General features: G+C 37.2%; 1 protein-coding gene across 3 annotated transcripts in view; it reads left to right on the top strand.

Moving 5' to 3' along the window:
* LOC148664053 (guanylate-binding protein 5-like) overlaps positions 1–9,192 on the top strand; it is a 32,329-nt gene extending 23,137 nt beyond the window's left edge. For all 3 annotated transcript variants that reach the window (XM_088631439.1, XM_088631441.1, XM_088631440.1), the window contains exons 8-9: positions 1,095–1,174; positions 7,325–9,192. In XM_088631439.1, the coding sequence (XP_088487565.1) occupies positions 1,095–1,174; positions 7,325–8,080 (836 nt within the window). In that variant the 3' untranslated portion in view covers positions 8,081–9,192. The remainder of the gene's footprint in view (positions 1–1,094; positions 1,175–7,324) is intronic.
* The last annotated feature ends 14,371 nt before the right edge of the window (positions 9,193–23,563 follow it).

The raw sequence follows: 23,563 nt of genomic DNA, 5'->3' as shown, positions 1-23,563 counted from the left end.
TTGTGCTCTTCTGCCATGCCTTCCTGATTTTCTTGTTGAATAACCTCATGCCTTATAGGAGAGTCAGGGCAAGCTATAGGATCACCTTGTATTCTGCATTTTACTGAATACTCTGGTGAGATTCTGCCTTGTTAGAGTATTCATTAATTTTAATTGATTAAAAAAACAATGTAATCATTTCGTACAGGTTAGTAATTTTTAAGTTAAAATAAAGTTTCCTTAACTCAGTATATCTTGTGGAGAAGGGGACACAGAATCTCAGTCTGGTTACCAAAAAAAAAAATTGTTCAAATATTTAGTTGTAAGTTTACAGTTTTCTTTCCTACTGATGGCAGAGCTGAAATCCGATGGAAGTAGATCCCAGACACAGTCCAATGTTTTAAGCAAGCCTTCCTTCAAGCCAATTGAAAAGCAGTTCAAAAGGCTTACACATTAAGCACTAATACCTTCAACACTGTGCTATGGTTTACCTGTTCTAGAGAATTACCTTTATCAGTTCATGTGATATGAATGTCATGAATGTGAACTCAACAATCTCTCCTTTCTGGTGTGAGATAATAGCAATTTATTTAGGTTCTAGGACTCACAGAATACAAAGAGATTTCACTTCTGACAGCTTAGTCTTTCCTGTTGTACATGCAAAGATGTTCTTTCTATCCAAGATCCAAAACTGTATGAGATGTATCCGATTTGTTTGACTTTTAGTGCTGTCCTAAAATTATACAATCATTATTTTCATTTGAACTAACCTTTCATTTTTTTAATAATCCTGTCCTGTTGTATATTGAATCGACAAAACACTGTGATTAATGAATACAAAGTTTTGCTATATTTTACTGGTGCTTGTACTGTATTACAGGGGTTGTCATGCATTAAGATTCCAAAACAAAAATAATTTAAAATTTCTGAAATTCTCACTGAACTTAATGAACATAAAAGGTATCAGTCATTCACTTGAGAACTACACATGTGTTTATAAAGACACATTTTCTAAAGATTGTGTACATCTTTAAACATTGATATTCACAGGCTAAGTTTTTTTTTTAACGTGCTTTATGCTGTTGGAGTAAAGCACTTAAAATGTTTTCATTTAGGGTCTGATGATATAAGCAAGACTGTGTTTTCTGAACTTGGCACCCTTCACCTGGACCCTTTGCTTAAAGACTCCTTGAAGGTAATTGTCATTAAATTAAAAACTTCTTATTGAATTGTTTGGTCCACCGGTTTACTGAAAGACCTGTTACAGAATAGTGGTACTATTGATACAGATGCAGCCATTCAAAATGCGCGGTACAAACCCGCGGTATGGTAATCTACCCACAAGCCACTGCAGGGCACCGCGGTAAGTGATTGGCTGGCCAAAATGACCGACAGGGGCACTCGTGGTGCATTGGTTGGTAGTGAAAAGATTTATTTCATTTAATGTCTTTACTGTGCACATTTTAATCCGCTTAGTTTTGAATATTTATATGTAATTTTACCACTAAAGGGAAATTTCAAATTAGCTGAGCATAAAAAGAAGAGGAGCATAACGCATCTGAAGGTCTAAAGGTTTAATCTAAATTAAATATTAATTTAGGAACATAAACATTACTATATGTACGTAAACTGTACTGTGTATGGCTGGTCTTGGTAGTTTAAAGAAAAAATACACACCAGTCTTCCATTTCTCCCTAAACATTTTAAGCATGAAAGTTTTATGAAACGGTACCCAAATATGTGATTGCTGTATAGGATGAATTTTAATCTTAAAAAATTATTTAACACGAAAATTAAGCTGTTTACATCTTCCGCCTGAGAACAGTCACCCGTTGCTACCCAACGCAGAAACACAGCCACTAACTAGCAAAGAGAGGACATTAGCTAGCCAATATGATAAAAAAATAAATGATTATTTTGTTTATTTCTTTTGCACATTTATTTGAACATTTCCATCGATTGTACAAGCACTTGTAAACTGTCCAATCCCTAGTTCATCAGGCATTTTCTTTTATACTGCGGGCATTCTCCCGGTCTGGTGCCGGTCTGTGTCTTCTAGGATATAATGCCAGCGAACTCTTGTTTTTATGTCCACTATAACAGACAATCTCCTTTGCTTTTAACCGAGCGTCTAACCCCTCTGATTGGAGAAAAAAGACGTGCTGGTTTGCTATACATACTGTACCAGGAAGATGATTTCTTTCTATTCAAAACGTGTATTTTAAAAGTTTAAGAAGTAAAAACCTTACAGCGTACACAGATTTCTAAACTGATCAGGATCGTTATCTTTGTCTTATCCATAATGTTCACCACTCTGTCCAGCAAATTAATAATAAACTTTATTTTATATAGCATTTTAAACGAATAAGTAATTACATTGCTTATAAACCTAATCACTTTTTCTACATAAACACAGCGTACTTGCTCTCTGAAAATGCTTTTTCTTTTTATTTAGGCTCAGATTTCAACTATAGATCGTATTATTATAAACTTTCTTGGAAAAATGTCTTTTATGTAAACCATGTTTGCTATTAATTCATTTAGGGCTAGAATATGTTCATTGTCTTCCAATCGAGTCGAGTTGACATTAAAAGCTTGCCACGCCCGGACTGTTACACCAACGCATTAGCATGTTAAAGCGATTTCATTGAGAAGCCTAGCTTTCTTAACTAGTAAGTACTGTACTTCCTTGGTTTTGGAGGGGGAGGTGTCTTTCGCTAGAAATCTCGCCCCCTTCTACTTTGAAAATACCTGTGAAACCGGTTTAATTTGTCACAGCCAGCCCTCCCGCAGAGAGAAGGGTTGTACTCGTTAATGTCTTAGCCGGAACACATCATTATATCTCATTTTGTATTTCTATAAAAAAATTGTTTGCCCAGCCTAACACTATTGTTGTTACTGTTTTTATCCTGTAAAGCGCTTTGAGGAGCACAGCTTTCTCACCACTTAGATTACTTGTTGATACCATCCTTACACAAAGCAGAAACTTCTTGTATTTTCCGATGACATACAAGTGGAAAGATTACAGATTTTAATCGGCTTTTTTCTGAACCAGGGAAAATCTGATCATGTTTCTCTATAACAATAAAAAACTTTATTTTACATATCACCTTTAAAAGTGGCATCTCAAAGCAATACAGTAGATGTAAACCACAGATTACAGAGTAAATACCCAGACAAACGCAAACGCGTTTTTAATAAAATTATTTTATTCATTCAGCAGAGAGAGCGTAAAACCTGGGCGTAACAGCTGTTCCTATTTCTGATCACTTGCTCTCTGGATAAACGTCTCACCTGTCCTGTTCTTTGTTTTCCTAATTTGCTGATTATGCCTTCTGCGATCCACTCCTGCCCTCACACCTAAAGAAGACTATATTAAATTTCTTTGCGCGGTCCATTGTGCAATTAACCCTTGTATGTGCTGTCCTTAAGGTGATATCACATAAAGGTGATATGTAAAATAATGTTTTTTATTATTGTTATAGAGAAACATGATCAGATTTTCCCCGGTTCAGAAAAAAAGATCTAAAGTATACTAGTTTGTCACTAGTATACTTTTAATACAGTCTTTGCTGTGCTCTTGGGGATCCTTGTGATATTTCGAGCTCTGGTTGAATGATAAGTGTCGCAGTTTAAATAATTTTCGTAGTTAGAAATTATGAAACGCTCTGTTAAAAGCAAGGGAGTTTTTATGTCCGTTGCAGTAAAAGAAAATGCCTGACAAAGTAGGGCTTGGACAGATTCCAAGTGCATTTTTGCAATTTACGTTGCATTGTCCATTGTGCTGCTGTAATACAGTTTAAATAATTTAAAGTCTAAACAGTATCAGCTTTATTTATGGGTTGCAATTTTAAAAAAGCCAAAAAACGCACTCAAAATGCAATTTAGAGCTTTCTGGCAAGAGGAGACACCCAAATTAATAATGTAACATGCCACTGTTTGTGCATGAACAAGGTTATACTGCTATTTCCTTAGATACGCGATTAAAAAAAACATTTTTTAATCCCCGGCAGAACACATGCCATAAGAATCAGCGCTTTTATATATCGCCTTTAAAGGTGGCTTCTCAAAACGCCTTACAGGATAAAAACAGCAATAACAGCAACAACAACAATATTGTATTTCATTGCACTTTGAAAACCAAGTAATACCTTAACTATATGTGCAAACGTTTTATGATATGTCGCTGTTGTGAATGTCTGTGGAGTGTATCTTATTTGCCTGTCTGTCCTGGCTCTCTCGCTCGCCCTCCTCCCTCTCTCCCTCAATTCAATTCAAGGTGCTTTATTAGCATGACAGATGGATACAATCAGTGTTGGGTATTTACTTTGCTTTGAGATGCCACTTTTAAAGGTGATAAAAAAAATCAAGGCTTTAATTTGCTTTAACTCCGCAAGTCTGAGTTCTCGTGTCTGTCCTATCCGAACTTGAAAGTATTACAATATGTATCTTTATAGCAGGTGGTGTACAGCTTTTTAGTATAGATTACACTTTTCTAAAATGTATTTAAAAAATAAAAACGATTACAATCTAATCTTTCCACGTTTGATCCCAAGATCCCAAGAAAAATAAATCTAAACGGGGAGAAAGCTATGCTGAAAGTTTATTAAGATACTTAGAAGACAAAGATATCAATTTATGTTGCATTTGTCTGATTGTGAATCAAAAAACACATATATTTAAACCCGCGTTTGCGATTTAAATCAAAACGCGATTTAAATCAATATAAATGTTTATATTGTAATGCCTAGGTGACTATTCATTGTTATTAAAATGACTTAAATTCGATCATGTTGTGATATTTAGAAATATACATTTGTTTGGTGCGAGTGAGGTTTTATTTAATCTCTGACGCAGGGAAACGTTTCATTTTTTCAAAGAAATGTTTGTTAAAGGAAATTCATGGCTCCCATGGGATTCAATCACAGACTGTGTGACATGGGAGTCAGGAACCTAATCCACTGCACCACCAGCAAGGTCACATGCAGAGTGCTGAAAAAGCACTACAGAAACATTATCAACAGACAATGTACAGCGTGCATTATTCTTGTGTTGCGGTACATGAATATAATTATATCGTTATTAATTTCTTTAGATACGCAATTCCATATAATATTCCCTTTTAATCAAATTCTAAAAGTATGCTTGTTGACTCCGGTATCACGTTAGTTAAAGACTTCGATGCTTAAAATGTTTAGGGAGAAATGGAATATTGGTTTGTATTTTTTCTTTAAAGTACCAAGACCAGCCATATACTGTATGTTTATGTTCCAAAATTAATATCGTTTATGGCCTTCACACGCGTTGCAGTATGCTCCTATTCTTTTTATGCTCAGCTACTAAGATTTCCCTTCAGTGGTAAAATTCCATATAAATATTAAATACTAAAACGGACACCATAAAGACGTTTACTGTAAATCTTTCTACGACAGACCAACGGACCACGAGTGTCCCTGTTGGTCAACCAATCACGTACCGTGGTACCGCGCGTCATCGTGCCTCACAATGCGCGACGCCGTAGCCAATTACCTCTGGTACGTGTCTGTACCGCGCACTTTGAATGGCTGCATCTGTATGTTTTCTTTAAAGTACCGAGACCAGCCATATACTGTATGTTTAAGTTCCAAAATTAATATCATTTATGGCCTTCACACGCATTACAGTATGCTCCTATTCTTTTTATGCTCAGGCACTAAGATTTCCCTTCAATGGTAAAATTCCATATAAATATTCAATACTTAAACGGGCACAGTAAAGACATTAAATATACATATACATACTATATACAGTACAGTTTGCATATGGTAATATGTTTATGTTCCTAAATCAATCTCTTTTATGAGCATGTGAAAGGCATGGTGAATCGATTCTCAAAAATTACTGTACTTTGCATGATTGGAAACAAATGCGTGATTGCGAAATGCTGTGGTGTTACTTTTACAATACTTTGAATTTACACTTACAGCTTGTCCAAGGTCATTCATTATTAATACTATTAGTGATATCTTCGTTAAAGACTTTGATGGCGACAACTCAAACATGAGAGGTTGAGCTTTATTAGCTCAGGAAATTCCGGATACTATTATTTTGCTTGCGGTATTATAGGAGAATTTACGGTAACTCGCGGTAAACTGCGTAAAGCGCACCACAAAATAATGCGGTATTGCCCGCGCATTTTAAATGGCTGCATCTGTATATAAATCACAACGTCTTTCACTAGTACAAACTTATGTGCAAAAATTGCTTCGGAAAATAAGATGCACAACATAAAGCATTGGAGAAATGCAAGAACACATTAAGAAACAGTCTCATGACTTGAATGATCTCCTAATTTTGCAGTGCAGTGTTTTGTCACTGTCACTTATTAAGTAGACCACAGATTTTGCTTTTAATTATCTTGCAGTCTGTGGGAGAAATTGTTTTGAAATTGGAATTTACATGAGCTAGAGTTTACAGTTTTTCAGGGTTGAACCTAATTTACTCTCCAACTTTTTTGGAAAAAAGCTAAATATTTTAGAGGCCACAGCACACCATATTTATATATTAGTGTAATAAAAAAATGTATATGCTTTTGTATAATATGGTTTAGTCATAATAGATATAATAGGTCATGATTTTAAACATTTAACTCACAAAGTAAAACAAATATCTGAATTTCACATTAATTAATCTGTGGAAAGATGTCAATACTTTTCTGAGGATGAATTAACAGACATAAACTGTTACACTAAGGAGAAATCAGCTGAATGGATCTACTATCACTATCTTACCATCATCACGGATTCACTGAATAATACTTTAGGTTCTTTGTCATTTTTTCCAAAACTGTAATTTATGATGTTTTAAATGAACACAACAGATCTGGTAATTGCATCTTAACGTAAAACATTTGAAAACACATAAAACTAAATCAGTATAAATATTTTATTTTTTTATTATGATAGCAGTTGGTACACTATCAAAAAACTAAATAAACTGCATTTACCTTTTTAATCACAAATTGGAAAAAAAAATTAAACCTGAAGGCACATGAAATCTGGTAGATATGTTCTGGATGTGGGTAAATAACGCAATGAGAAACCTAAATATAGTCTGATCAAGAACCATTGATCACAGGACCATTTTCAGGGTCCTGTTTTGTGTGTCGAAGTACATGAGATATCAAAATGGTACGAATAAGATACAATGTTTTATTATGTAGTAATATTCTGTAAATGTATACTAATTGTATAATATATAATATCTAAAATAATTCTGATTCTTCTAGAGGTTGTATACAACTGTGTTCCTTTATGTTTAGTACAATGCATTGTTTTTTTTTTCTAATTTCTGTGTCTTTCAACAGAAATTCACATATTACACAGTCCTTCTGTACCACAAAAAGAAGATAGAAATTGACAACTTTGTGGGATCTATGAAAACCCTGGCAGAGGGCATTGAAAAAACCCACAAGGGCACTGCAGTAGGCAGCATTGTGGGAGCTGGTGTTGGAATTGCAGGATCAGCTGCTACTATTGGTGGGATACTACTTGCTCCTTTTACTGCTGGTGCCTCTTTAGCACTTACAGTTGGAGGGGTTGTTGCAGGAGTAAGCGGTGGTGCCACTGTCCTAACCTCAGATATCACTAAGTACTTTGTTACCAAGAACAAGACAGATGATGCTAAAAAAATTCAGGAAGAAATACAGAAACACATGAGGGAGCTCCAAAACATAATTGAATATGTTGGCCAAATGATGAAAGTATTTAGAGAAGATCATGCTTCTTACATTGAAAATATGGCAAATAATATGCTGTGCCAGTGCTTCCAGGCTGTGAACTTACTTGGGCCTTTAGATGACATTATAGCTGCGGGGGCCAGCGTTGCAGGCCGCGTTGTCAGAGTGGCTGGTGGAATTCTTGCCGCAGCCACCATGATTTTTGATATAATAATCATTAAAAATAAAGCAAAGGAATTCAAAGATGGTTCTGAAATTGCTAAACAAATAAATCATTTGATAACAGATGTTGAAAAGGATCTCAATCGAATTGATGAGCACATACAAAAGTTTCAAAAACTAACTAGTACAATTTGCTGTGATAATTTTGAAGATCTTGCTTGACCTATCAAAAACAATGATTAAAAGAAATTACAAAAGGAGTAAGAGATCAACCGCACAAATTAAGAAAAAAAAACACAAATCGAAAAGTACAGGAAATAATGCAGTAGAACTTCAAAATACTGTAGTATCCACAGCATTCGTCCACCCAAATTCCATGTAGAAGTAAAACAATCTTAAAGCATATTTGGTTCACAGTAAGATTCAGTTTCTAAAAGACACTTTGTCATGAAAGATGTCAATATCCACCAATGCAAATACGTTAATCGATGCACAGCACTCATCATGTTCTATTCACTGAACCTTTATGAATACTGTAAATAAATGAGTTAGTTATTGCATTGAATGTATCAAATGCTACTAAATTGGAAAACAACACAATGCATTCAATTCAATGACTGTAAAATAAATGCAAATCATTCAAATTAATACTACAGCATTTCCAGAAATTTCAAAAGTGATAATCAGACAAGCGAAGACATCAAAAGAAGAGACACGGTGTACGATACAAATGCTACAAAAGAAAGAAATGAGACTCTGGAAACTGTGTGAATGGATAATCTATTGTGAATCATGATGACACCATGCACTGAACCTTTAAACAACACTGCACTGTAGTCAGAAGGCTGCCTACACATCTGAAAGAGGACTTGCTATTACACAAAAAATTGAAGTCATTTAAGTCTGATAAAATCTTAATACAAATTGAAATTAATATTTAATATTCTCCTCTGTAATGACATTCAGAAATACTTCAGTCATGTATTTTGGATACATACTACCTGAACACAAGTTTAAAATTGTGTATTGAATATTGTTCCATTTCTGTTTAACCTAATTCAGATGTCTGTGAATAGAACATGCTTTATTTTGTAGCTTAGACAGATCGCTGTGACTGAATGTATACTGTTTTCCTCTGTAACATGTTTAATGTGTTTTTTAATAAGATATAAATGTGGGAGGTGGGAATGTAAACCAAGATACCCAGCCATGTTGTTAAAGTGGATTCATTGGCTATTTTCAGGAAACAGCTGGATGGAATCCTCAGATTATCTGTTTTTGATTATTGTTTGATGTTGTTAAATAAAGAACTATCTTTGAAATTAATAACAAAAGTATATGTGCTTTTTGCTGAATAGTTAATTCACTCGTACAACATTAAATACAGTGCTCAAGCTGATTTTGACATTTCATCAAATACAACTAGAATGGGGTTTTGTTTATTATTTTAATTATAATTTTGCCATTGAGACATATTTTAAAAAAGGCATCTTCCTCTCTTACTGTCTCTTCTTGTAAAAAAAAAACACTTTCTCCTATATAATAACTTCCATTTTGTCTCAATCTTATTCTAGTGTATTTCAAATCACCTTTTATAGATTTATAGAAATGTACTCATTTTTCATCAACAGAGGATACCCCAGCAGTGTGATTGACAGGGCCCTTGCCCGAGCCAAAAACACCCCCCGGACCATCAACCCGATCAGGAACTCCCGCCATAACAACCGCATTCCTTTGGTGCTTCCTTACCACCCTAACACACTTCCTATCCCCAGGACCATTAACCAGAACTTTTCCATCCTACAGGATGATCCCTCCATTGGGGCCCTCTTTTCTGATCGACCTATCATCTCATATCGCCGACCACCTAATCTGCGTAACCTCCTTGTTCACAGCTCCCTTGACCGCCCTCAGCAACCATCCACACCAGGCACTTTCCCTTGCAACAGAGCTCGCTGTATCACCTGCAAGTACACAGCCACCACCACACTCATTCAAGGCCCCTCAGGACAATTCCGGATCACCCAGACAGCATCTTGTACCTCCAACAACCTTATTTACTGTATCTCTTGCAGTAAATGCCCAGCCATCTACATTGGGGAAACAGGAAGGAGACTCGGAGACCGCTTCAGAGAACACGTCAGGGCTGTGAAGATTAAAGATCTCTCCAAGCCCATTGTTTCTCATTTCACCTCTGATGGCCACGACCACTCTAATCTCTCCGTCTGTGTTCTCAAAGACGGTTTTCCGAACTCATACATCAGAAAGACCACCGAAACTAAAATTATTCTGCAGCTAGGATCACACATTCTCCCTTCCCTTAACGACAGATTACTGTTCTTTTAAATTTTCTCCATTCATTGGAAGTTTCATTTCACACCTCTCTGCACCCATTCTGACTTCACACCTCTTGATTGGCCTCTCTTTCTGTCCCCTGCTCCCGCCTCTCACTCCTCCTCCCTCTCAACCTTTGTTCTCCCGCTACTTTACCTTTGCCTACTGCCCTGTCTCTCTCACACCTGAAGAAGGCTCCACGGCCGAAACGTTGTGTTCTCTTTCTTCTTTTTTCCAGCATGGAATAAACCTATTACTTGTTCCTTTGCAGCCTACGCATGCTGACGCAGCTACCCACCTGAACTATTATAACATATTCAATGTTAAATTATATTAATAATGGAATAAAAATGTGAATAAGGAAACGTGAATACTGTCAACTGTTCAACCAGTTTAATTCAAAACATTTTATTCAGTGGGGCAATTTAACAGACGCCTCAAGTCTTAACACGAAATCATATAGATTGTAATTAAAATCGAGAATAACAAAGCGGTACCTGGTTGCATTTTTAGAAACCTTAGTTTGAATAAACCGGATCCCAGGTGCAAGTGACTTCATAACGTGAGAAGGCATTATGCTATATTTTTTATGCATCAGTTGAAGCCTTCTGAAGTCTCTCAAAAACATAAAAATGTAACATAATATCGTGTGGCATGATGGGCAACTGATTCTTTTAATTTTAAAGAAAATCAAAAAATAAGAAAAAACGTGTCTGCCTAAAACAGACACTGCATGATTTTAAAATCTAAATAGCTAAAAACACTTAATCCAAAAATGGGTGATTTTCCTTGTGATCAGATTAGAATCTTTGTGTAAGATGCAATTTTTTAAATTTTTGAATTAAACATTTTAAACACATTTCATACAGATACAGTACAATCACATTCTCATTTCTTCCCATGGTATGAAGCAACTTAGCAGGTAGCTGAGAAAATAGTGCACCCACTGAGCTCAGTCAGAGCAGAGGTGGTGCTGTAAGAAGACTGTTCTGCAGCTTGCAGTGTTTATGGCACTGAGTGTGTCTGCCTTTAAAACATAGAAAAGGAATGTCAATCATTTAGTTTAACTTGAAATCTTTTAATTGTCATTAAACAGCTTTCTTACCAGTTAGTTTTATATTTGAAACCATCGTTAAACAAAACATTGTTGTACTTTCTAATGACATTACACATGGAAAGATGATACAGTTTAATAATTTTTATTTTTTTAAATACATTTTAGAAGAGTTTAATCTATACGAATATCACAGACTATTTTGGATTGTATTTCTGAATGTTAAGTCACAGTTCAATATTTTATATACATCTAAAAGTCAGGCATCAGGTGCATAACTATTAGTAATCAATAATTAGTATTAAAATTCTCACTGTGACAAATTGTTACACTTCCCCATCTTGTAAAAACATTAATTTGCAAAACTGTGTTCAAATATACATTAAATCCGACTATAAAAATAAGTAAACTATATTAACTTATAAAATAAAAAAGAAGGTAAAATATAATATAAAATTAAACCAGGGTTAATTTTTTTCTGTCTCTTGCTACTCTCTCTCACCCACTATGATTCAGACACAGAATGGTTAAAAATGGGAACAGGTCAGGCAGGCAGAGGGAAGGGGGAGGGGGGAGAAGGGAGGCGTCTTCCCACCTTTATGACTAAACTGCCAAAGAGAAAAGGCTTGAGAGACATACAGAGCCGAAAAAGTTTGGTGCCGTGTTCTTTGCTTTGGAAGAATTTTCACCTTGAATATTTGCCCACCAGCTGACACACCAGCTGACACACAGAACCAAACTGAATACAAAATGTACTTGCAAGAATAACGATTACAAACATTAAAAAAAACATTGCTTTACACTGTTATACTGTACAGTGTAATAAAACAGTTTATGGTCACTACACTGTGAGTAATGCTGTTCACTAAACCTCTTTCCCACAATTTCACAGGGCAAGGTCACATAGCTCATTCAAAACTGGATATAATTTTGTCTTGCAAAAATTGTGATATTTGTCAACATATTTACTAAAACTCTCCATCACATCAATCTCACTGTGTTAGTCTCACTGTACGCCCCAGTGCTCACTCAATGTTCACACTCCCAGTAAAATAAAAAAAACGTTTTCCACATTATCACCTCGCACCAGGGGGGAAGGAAAAGTGCCCGCTGTCATTTTTTTTCACTGACAGACGAAGTTGATTAAAAATCATTCAAAAGGGAGTGGTGTGTTAACACAAACTCTGCTTAACAGAGCCGCTTGTAAGAGAAAGGTGACTTTCTTCTAAACTAAATAAAGCTACAGTACAGACAGATTTTAAATTCTTCAAGCAAAATTAGCTGTTCGTCAAAATCTGATATTTTGCAAGCAGTACACGACTTCTCAAAAGGTACCTTTTGTCTCTCGTGCAAACTCAACACAGATATATTTTTTATAATTCTAAAATTTGAATGGTATGCCTCAGGGACTCATTTTAGTATTGTAGCAAATACGGTTTGCGCAGGAAAAACAAAATACCTTCCCCCCCTCCCAGATGGATCTCGCCTCCTGCTGTTCCAAAGCTGTATGGTTTCAAAGTATGTGTGAAATATCTCGTCTTACTCCAGTTATTAATCCGATCTATTTTTACTAATCCGGCTATGGAAAAAATATGGCCAAAAGGATCGCAGCAAAGGTTAAATTCCAAGCTGAAAAGACAAGACTCAACATGTCGTCTCTAACTCTTCAGTTTACAGTTCATCGATGGTCGTTCATTATTAATATTGTAACAAACGACAGGCATACAAATGGTACAAGCCGGTTGCAGCCACTAGTACTGAAGGATGTTTTCTGTAGCTCAGCTGAAAAAACCTTCTGTTAAGCAACACAGGAGACCTGGGTTTGAGCCCATGTGTTGAAGGGTGAACTGGGGCAGGAGCACTGAAGGCACAAGCCCAAGAATCTGAATTTGTTATAATGTTATTAATAATATATTCTGTATTGCATTTAAATTGGAATGTTTTTAGAAATATATATAACCTTTGTCCCTCCTTTAACTTAAAGAATTGCATGAAGAAATCCTAAATCACAAAACCATAACTTTTAATAATTAATCCAGATACACACACTCACACCAACATCATGCTATAATAGTGGACTATTTTTATATATTCGGCTATGTAAGAAACAAAGTAATTCTCTGATCGCGCTTTGAACCGTCTGGGTGCAGCTCACTACATTACCAACTACAAGGACAATATAATTTTTTTTTTAAAAGAAACGAATGTCAAACTGTTTCCTTAATGTCCACTTGTAATACTTTAGCTGCTTAGTTATACTATTCCATATTAATATAACAATCAAGTAATCAAGTGATGTTAAATCACTACAACATTTATCTTTTTACAATAACAAAAACTGGTGTTCTTACTACGTATTCTTAGAAAAGGATAAAACGTTATAGCTTTTTATGAAGTACAGAATATAAGATTAATAATGTTAGAACAAACACATTAAAACCAGAACCCATGTAAGTTACCAAGTTAAAGACTTTGATGCTGATACGTCCCAGTGTGTTTTTGTTATGTTCCACACTGCTGACCTTTGATTGTTCTCCCTCCCGCATTGGCCCACCATTACACCACTGTTTCAGTATGATGTCATCATCAATCAGCTTCTCAGCCAATCAGAGTGCATCTTATTCAGTATAAAACATGGTGGCTTTCAGAAGGAAGAGGCCTTTCGTTTGACTTCAATTCCGTTTGGCTTTGGTTATCGCTTCACTTTTGATTTTGCTTTGGCTTTGTTGGTTTCTGTTTGTTTCTTTGTACTTTTGTTTGTTTGTGTGTATATCCTTGTTTTGCCATTACCTTGCCCTAAGGTGTTCTATGTTCACCTTTTGTGTTCCTTTGTACCCTGTTCCTGTTGATTACTCTCGTTTTCCCTTATTTGTATTCCTAGTTCACTCATGTTTTTGTGTGAACTTTTGTGTATAAGGTTAGTTTAGGTTGTTGAGTACATTCTACAAACTTAGTTGATTTTGTATTAGTAACACTAGTTTAGTGCGGGTGAGTTCTGTTTGTCTTGTATGGTTTTGGGCAGACAGTGGAGGTTAACTAGGGTGTTGAAGACGCCGAAGACCGTGTGTTTTGGGTTTTCTTTTGTAGTCAGGTTAGCTTTCCCTCACTTTCCTAGCCAGCTCCATTTTGTTTGTTATTTTCTCTTCTTTGGCACCACTCTAGTTCCTGACCCCTATGTGTTATTGTCTTATTTCATACCAGTCACTTATTCAACTTAAAATCATCACTTTTTTACCGACCCTTAATATCACGCTTCCTAGTCCCTCACCAGAACCGACCTGCTTCCAAAAATTATCCTAAATGTTACACCCCTTTACCCCTAGACATTTGAGGTTGTAACAGATGCATAAAATATTCATGCATAATTAAAATATTTCTGATGAAGGTGGAGGGTTGTGTACTTTTGTCCTACTTAGCAATCTTGCTTTAATAAAATATTCAGACTTTTAAATGTATAATGATTAACATGCTGTAATACACAGTTTAAAATTATTAAAACTCTAAAGAGTATACAACTCATTAATTGGAAAAAGATTTTCCCTAAGCACTAACTGGGATTCAAAAGAGGGTGTTTTCTTGCAACAGACCAAATGCTATACATGAGAAGTTAATAGTGCCTCAGCCTCTTACCTCAGCCCCAACCTGCAGGCGTCCTACTAAATATTTTGTCACTCCTATCTCCTGCCATCCAATATAGCTCAGTGGCAGCTCCAACTGTTCAATCCCTACCTTCTACTTCATCTATCCCATCATTCCCTCCCGCACCACCTGCTGGTCATGCTCCTGCTTCCATCTCTCTTGCCTCATTCCCCCTTAACAGAGATTTTTTTTTTCTCCGAACAGCTTTTCCTCTTTCAGCTCCTCCTAACACACTGGTGTTTCGTCCTCCTTCCATTCCTCTCTTACTCCAGCAGCAAATTTTAAAAGAAATTTGGGAACCAGATGCATACTTGAAACCTTGTACAATACCTCGTTATTCAGAACTCTCATTCTTCTCAATCATCCTTTCCATCACTATCTCCAGCTGGCACTGGGCCATCCTGTCCTGTCAGGGATTGCTCCTCACACTCTCGGCTCTTACTGGACTGCCTGGAAAAGTTTCCAATCCTTCCACCTCTAAACAAACAAAGTTTCTATCTTTCGATATTCTCACACTTTTATCTGCCATTATAGAAACTTGCTCAAAATGCAGGTATCCACTACTAAGGCATACCTCCATCCAGTTCTTCCACAAACTCCTTTTTGGCATGACTTGTCCATCTCTTATTCACCCTCAAATCACTCTCTTTCTAAAATGCTTCCAACGATCCGAGAAACCCCTTCCAAATCAATGCACACCATTTACCTAAGACATCCTGGCATCCTGCATTTATGTTCTCAGATCTGATTATCGCACACCCTGGGTTGACAGCACACTCGAATCTTTACTTATGCTAGCATTCTTCGGCTTCCTGAGATGCTCTGAATTTACTGCTACTTCTGCATCCTTTGATCCTTCTTCCAAGCCTTGTTTATCCAAGATCAATAACTTATCTCCCAATACGTTAACCTTCTATCTCAAGAAAAGCAAAACTGATCAGTTAGGGTCTAGCACCCTTACATATTATTTCAAAATCCATTCTTACATCAGCCCATATGAGTCTCTATCCCATTATGTGCAACTTCACACCAGAGCTTTGCCTACTGATCCTCTGTTTGTGAATGAGAAGGGACCCGTGGCTGGTTTCTCCATCACAATGTACACCTGCTGGATTTCCTGATTAATTCTCTGGCTTCAGGGCCTCTTCCTCAGCTGCTTGACAAGGCATCCCAGAGTATCTTATCAAACAACTCGGCCGCTGGTCCTCAGAAGGTTATCATGCATATATTAAAACCAATCCTGATATCCTCAAACAAGCATTTTCTCTCCTCAGATGAACTTAGGTCAATGTCCATTGTTTTTTCTGCACTGCTGGTTGGGGTCCCACTTGGTTCATTTATGGGAGGTTGGCCCTCAGCTAAGAGTCTTCACATCTCAATAAACAATTCTACTTTCTCTCAATCTTTGGCTGCTGTCATTCCTTGTGAATTGTTTTAGGGATCTCACCCAGCCATTTGTTTAGTCCAGATGCCTCCTGTGAGCTGTCTTTTTTATTGTCTCACCCAGGTCTTCTCTCCAAGACAAGAGGTGTCGGGTCTGTGCTGACTGGAGGTTGGTATTGACTGGCCAGTGTCTCTATGAGTCTCTATGAGTGTGGGCACACTAAGGGTTCCAAGCCACCTTAACATTGCTACTGTAGATGCTGTAATCAGCTACAAAAGCTAAATTTTACTGCATTTAGTGGTCACCATCTCTTATATGCTGGCCGGACAAGAGACCTCCTACTGACACAGACACAGACAGAGCAGTCCAAGACACTCCAGGTTGGATTGAACTGTCATCTTTGGAAGATGTGGTAACAGGAAACAAAACAGATCATAGAACACATTGAGGGACTGTTTGTACTGCTTAGCTGTTGACACTGACTGACTCTCCCAGATATCGAGAAGAGAGCACTGGCTTCTGTCTAGAAAGCAGATCAATTCATTTTAACTAGTCAGTCAGATCTAATGAGCTTTACTGCCCTTAACAAAATTGGACACTTTTCATCTCACTTCCTCCAGCTCCCCCCTGGAGCAATAACCCATATTAGTGTTCATGACCTTCAGGCCCCTCTGGTTCCCAGTAGAACCAGGAGATGGGGGGATTGTGTTTCTGTACATTGTCTGCTGTTGTAAAACAAGTTATTGCTTGGGTTTAAAGACCCTCCCTCAAATCTGGTGTGGCTCCTATATTTACCCCTTATTCTCAGGACTGACCCTGTAGCTCAGCTGGGTTCTTAAAAGCTCAATCAACAGTCTTCTAGATCAGCTAAACTGCAGGAGGCTGGATTTCACACTGGGGTATAACAGACCCTGGTGTGAGAGTGAAACGAGGGAGGGGAAGGGATGTGCTCCTGCAGAGCTCTAGCCCTCCTGACCTGCCGTCTTTCCTCTCCCAGTTACTCTTACCACAGTTTATAAACTCCAGCAGTGCTCTACTTGCTCTTGTTCAAATTCCATTTTAGTATTTAAACAAAATGGTTGGTTAGGTGTATTCTTGATACACCACAAGGGGGAGCTCTTCCTTCAACTCACTTAGCCACTGACGGAGACTCGTAAACTCATAAACCTTTACAGAGATTACGTGACGGAAGTCAGTAATGAGCTCAGTCAGACCCACTTTAATACTTTCATGCCAACACCCCTTAACCGCAATTCACATTAACCACATTTGACATGCTTCCATTAATCATTATTCTACTTCCTATACCCTTATATAATAACCTTACCCAAGTGAGGAACCTGGTTGAAAGCCCTATTTTTTGTAGTACTCTAAACATATACTCATAAGAGATACGATCGTAAGCTTTCTCAAAATCCAAGTTTAGGACAGCTAATCTAATATTCCTCTCTCTCACATAACCTATGGTATCTCTAATCAGTATCATGCTGTCCGTGATCCTCCTCCCTGCCACACCACAAGCTTGATCTGGATGAATGACTTCCCCCCCAGGACAGATTTTAGTCAAAGCGTTAAACACTTGGAGAGCAGTTTGAGATCACAATTCAATAAAGTTATCGGTCGCCAATTTGCCAGGTCTGTGCGATCATTCTTTTTGAATAGTTAAATCACAACTCCCTCTTAAAGCTGTCCTGTATTTCTTCTAAAACCTCAAATTCTTTAAAAATCGTTAAAAGATCTAATGCTAAAATGTCCCAAAAGGCCCTGTAAAACTCAATGGGTAGACCATCCAACCCTGGAGTCTTGCCCATTTTGAAGGTCTTCAAACTTTCCATTAACTCCTCTACAGAAAGGCCTTTTGATAAAACAGTATAATCTTTTACACTCTTTGGAATCACTTTCACAAATTTTTCTAACAAATCCTTAGACACTTGTTTCTTGCCAAACAACTCCCCATAGAAATCCTCAGCTACAGAAGCTACGTCTTCCGTAGAAGTTTGCTAAACCCCCTCTCGTCCCTTCAATGCTGACATTAGTCCCCTCCCTGCAACCCTTTTCTTGAAAAAGAATCTTGTACATTTTTCACCTTCTTCAAGCTCTTTCACTTTGCTTTGAAACATGTTTTAAATATTTTCTCTAGAGATTTAAAAGCTAATTCTTTAGTTATTTAATTTCCTCACTGAAGTCCCACCACTCTTGCAATAACTTAACATACCTCTGTAATCTATTTTGTAATCCCTTTTCAACCCTTCGTATCCTAGCCTGTTTTCTCCTCCCCATCTCTATGAAGAATGTTTTTGTACGCTCCTTCACCTCCTCCCACCACTGTGCTCTTGTGCCAAACAGGTCGTACAAAGACTGCCATTCCTTATACAGTGCCTTGCGAAAGTATTCGGCCTCCTTGAACTTTTCAACCTTTTGCCACATTTCAGGCTTCAAACATAAAGATATAATTTTTTTATTTTATGGGAAGAATCACCAACAAGTGGGACACAATTGTGAAGTGGAACGAAATCTATTGGATTTTTTAAACTTTTTTAACTAATAAAAAAATGAAAAGTGGGGCGTGCAAAATTATTCGGCCCCCTTGCGTTAATACTTTGTAGAGCCACCTTTTGCTGCGATTACAGCTGCAAGTCGCTTGGGGTATGTCTCTATCAGTTTTGCACATCGAGAGACTGAAATTCTTGCCCATTCTTCCTTGCAAAACAGCTCGAGCTCAGTGAGGTTGGATGGAGAGCGTTTGTGAACAGCAGTTTTCAGCTCTTTCCACAGATTCTCGATTGGATTCAGGTCTGGACTTTGACTTGGCCATTCAAACACCTGGATACGTTTATTTGTGAACCATTCCTTTGTAGATTTTGCTGTATGTTTGGGATCATTGTCTTGTTGGAAGATAAATCTCCGTCCCAGTTTCAGGTCTTTTGCAGACTCCAACAGGTTTTCATCCAGAATGGTCCTGTATTTGGCTGCATCCATCTTCCCCTCAATTTTAACCATCTTCCCTGTCCCTGCTGAAGAAAAGCAGGCCCAAACCATGATGCTGCCACCACCATGTTTGACAGTGGGGATGGTGTGTTGAGGGTGATGAGCTGTGTTGCTTTTACGCCAAACATATCGTTTTGCATTGTGGCCAAAAAGTTCGATTTTGGTTTCATCTGACCAGAGCACCTTCTTCCACATGTTTGGGGTGTCTCCCAGGTGGCTTGTGGCAAACTTTAGACGAGACTTTTTATGGATATCTTTGAGAAATGGCTTTCTTCTTGCCACTCTTCCATAAAGGCCAGATTTGTGCAGTGTAAGACTGATTGTTGTCCTATGGACAGACTCTCCCACCTCAGCTGTAGTTCTCTGCAGTTCATCCAGAGTGATCATGGGCCTCTTGGCTGCATCTCTGATCAGTCTTCTCCTTGTCTGAGCTGAAAGTTTAGAGGGACGGCCAGGTCTTGGTAGATTTGCAGTGGTCTGATACTCCTTCCATTTCAAGATGATCGCTTGCACAGTGCTCCTTGGGATGTTTGAAGCTTGGGAAATCTTTTTGTATCCAAATCCGGCTTTAAACTTCTCCACAACAGTATTACGGACCTGCCTGGTGTGTTCCTTGGTCTTCATGATGCTCTCTGCGCTTTCAACAGAACCTTGAGACTATCACAGAGCAGGTGCATTAATACAGAGACTTGATTACACACAGGTGGATTCTATTTATCACCATCAGTCATTTAGGACAACATTGGATCATTCAGAGATCCTCGCTGAACTTCTGGAGTGAGTTTGCTGCACTGAAAGTAAAGGGGCCGAATAATTTTGCACGCCCCACTTTCAATTTTTTATTTGTTAAAAAAGTTTCAAAAATCCAATAGATTTCGTTCCACTTCACAATTGTGTCCCACTTGTTGGTGATTCTTCACATAAAATAAAAAATGTATATCTTTATGTTTGAAGCCTGAAATGTGGCAAAAGGTTGAAAAGTTCAAGGGGGCCGAATACTTTCGCAAGGCACTGTATCTTTCCCTGAACCTGCTCGTCACTTCCTCATCCTCCAGAAGTGAAAAATTCAGCTTCCACACACCCTTCCCCACAGTAATGGCCTTTGGAATAGAAAGTGTACATGAGAGTAGACAATGGTCAGAGAAAAAAAAAAAACAGGGGTTGTGCAAGTAAAATCACGTATCAAAACAAAATCTATGTGTGAGGCTTGGGTCCCATTAGACTTGTGCCATGTGAAACCTGCCCTCCCCTGACTATGAAGTTTGAAGGCATCTTTCAGTTTAAAATCTTTACATACCGTTTGCAATAATATTGATGATTTATCAAATTGGACCCGTCTCTCACACCTCATTCTGCCTTCTCTTTCTAAAAGGCAATTAAAATCTCTAGCTAAAACCAGTGGTTCCCATCCCAATAAATATTCTCTCAATTCATGAATTAGGACATATCTATCTGTCAAGTGGGCAACTTGGACAATAAAAACCTAAAACCTAATAAAATCCATGTAAGTCTCCCTTTCGTTCCCAATGCACATAACTGAATATAAACCAGTCAAGTTCAGGTACTTTTCTGATGTATCTGAATAGTTCTGGCGCAGCTGTTATAACAAAGATACTTACTAACTTTTTTTTCATACGAGCTCTTGCCGTTTTTAAATCGAATATTTTTTTGAATTCGCTAAAGCGCACAAAACACCAGCATCACTCATCATAAGCATCTGACCGATCACATTCCTGAATTTTAAACCCATTTAGTATTTATTTTTAACTTGTTTTATTTTTTTAAAAAAAACTACACACCAGTTTGAAGTATTCTTGCCATTTTTAGCATATTGTAAGGGGATTTTTTAAAAACATTTTATGTTTTTAAATCATATGAAACACAATCAACCCATTGTAATTTCCCATTGATAATTCTTGAGCTTTATAACTGTGTATTATTTCTTTTTAACTTTTAACTTTTTACCTTGTTTTAATATTTTTTAAATTATTTTTGCATTTTACAGTGCTTTTTTAATATATTGTGAGCATTTTAGTGTCATTTTAAAATAGGACTATCAATGCTCCTGACTTTTAAACCTGTATTTATTCTGATATAATTCTCTCCACCTGCAGATGAGGGAGGTATTTGATTTTAACTTTGTTGATTTGGGGGGAAAATGTACATTAATTTCCTTGTACATTTCCTTCCTTGTTATCACAAGTGGGAAACCTGGCATTTTTGGATGAATTGCAATCTTTACTGCAAGGCCTTCAGACTGATACAGAAATGATGGGAGATTTAAATGAAACATTTGATAAATCAGACATGAACAGCATAACATCTAAAATGGCAGAACCCTCTTAAGTACAGAAAAAGTTCTGGCATATTCATAATAAATAACATTTATTTAATTTGAAGCATAAAATTTGCTTTAAAAAGAAAACCACAATTTGTACGATATCATATTTCAATATCAACGTTCAGATGAAGGATTTGAAGAAGCAACAGCGATAGGAAAGTACATTGATTTTGGGACAATGTTTGCATCTGAATAATCCTTGGTCCTGGAAAGAAGGGAAAAAAAGGTTTTGATTCTCAGTCTTCAGGATCCCCCAAAAAATGTGCAAATTTGTTTCCGATGTATTTTGGATAAAGATATAACTCTCATAGAAGATACATTTTATCAGTTGAATGCAGTCGATACTTTCGACTTTTTATATGATGACAGGACCTACATTTAGGGCTCAGTACTGATAACACTGCTGCTATTGATGGAGTAAAAATAAGTGATGTACTGGCAGTTTGTTTTTTTTTCTGAGGCAAGAAGTCCTAGAACACCTCCTATAAAAATGTTAAGATTCAGAGTAAGAAATATTTTTCCACCTCACCTAATGCTATTGCATTAACGAGGCTGGAGTTGGCTTCTTATTCACCAGCTGCTGCTTCGCGTTTCTCATTCCATTTTAAATGCTGCTGCTGTGATGTTATGTCATCTTTCGCCTGTAGATGGCTCTCTACAGTCATTTTTAAAAATACTTATCCAGATGTATTACTGTACATATCCTCAGTAAAATGGAATATGTAAGTAGAGACTGTCCAAATTGCATTTTTGTATGAAACACATTTCAGAAACACAACTCACAATAAAACAAACTGGCATGTTATACCACGAGTAAATAAGACAAAGGCAAAACGTAAATTCACTGGAACTTTCTGCATATTTTCCACGACCTTGCCTTCTGATCATAAAAAATCTCAAACTCTTGCATTTTGCAAGAAATTTTAATATAGCAGTTTTAAATGGGACATTTAGAACATGGCATATGAGAATATATGGTTAACTGAGGATGAGCAGAGGGTGATCGCACTTTCTGCTTATTGCTGTGAACCTACCTCCTGGTTATAAAAATGTCTAAAAATTCTGACACAGATGTGTGAGAGACAATGGAACTTCAGGACATTTTACTGTACCGTTTTTTAAATACGACCCTCTGAACATGGCATGAGAGAATACATTGTCAAATGGTAAATGCAATGTTTGCTATATTGCTAGGGCTCTCCCTCCTGATTTTAGAATCGTCTCATATTTCTGACATCAAGGTGTGAGACACAATATAACAGACTGTCAAAATCCTGAACTTCAGGACATTTTATGGTACCATTTTAAAAATATGACCCTCTGAGCATGGCATGTGAGAAAATGGCTTGTGAGACTGCATTGGGAAAAGGTGAATGCAATTTCTGCTGAATTGCTATGGCCCTCCCTCCTGATTACAAGCTCGTCTCACAGGTCTGACACTGAGGTGTGAGACACAATGTATCAGGCACTCATAATCGTGAAGTACAAGAGATTTTACTGTAACGTTTTTTTTAATAATGACCCTCTGGCATGTGAGGACTTGTAGTCAACAATATAGCACACATTCTGCCAATTTACTTTGTCCCTCCTTCCTCGTTAGCAAAACATCTTAGTATACCGACACTAAGGTAAATGTCTCTAAATCCAGAAGTTAAGTTGTCAAAGTATATCGGAGTCAACCGATACTGATCAGGTTCTGCTGATGCTGAGCCCGCAGCCTTCACCATAAGGTCCAATTCCCCAAGCCTGCTGACCTTATATGTCCATCCCTTCTCATCAAAATTCGTATTTTCACAGGGTACCCTTCAGAAATCGCAGTATAGAATGAAAAAACTCCAATAGATATCTGCCACTGTTGGCGATTTTCCTTTAAGATAGATAGAAAATACTTTATTAATCCCGTAGGGAAATTGACAAATGATTCTCCAGAAATTTTATGGAGTGTATCACTTTCACTGAGACGGA

The sequence above is a fragment of the Lepisosteus platostomus genome, chromosome 5, assembly GCF_059453375.1.
Source record: "Lepisosteus platostomus isolate fLepPlt1 chromosome 5, fLepPlt1.hap1, whole genome shotgun sequence".
Taxonomy (NCBI): domain Eukaryota; kingdom Metazoa; phylum Chordata; class Actinopteri; order Semionotiformes; family Lepisosteidae; genus Lepisosteus; species Lepisosteus platostomus.
The sequence above is the reverse complement of the archived record's forward strand: the minus strand, read 5'-3'. Positions and strand labels throughout refer to the sequence as shown.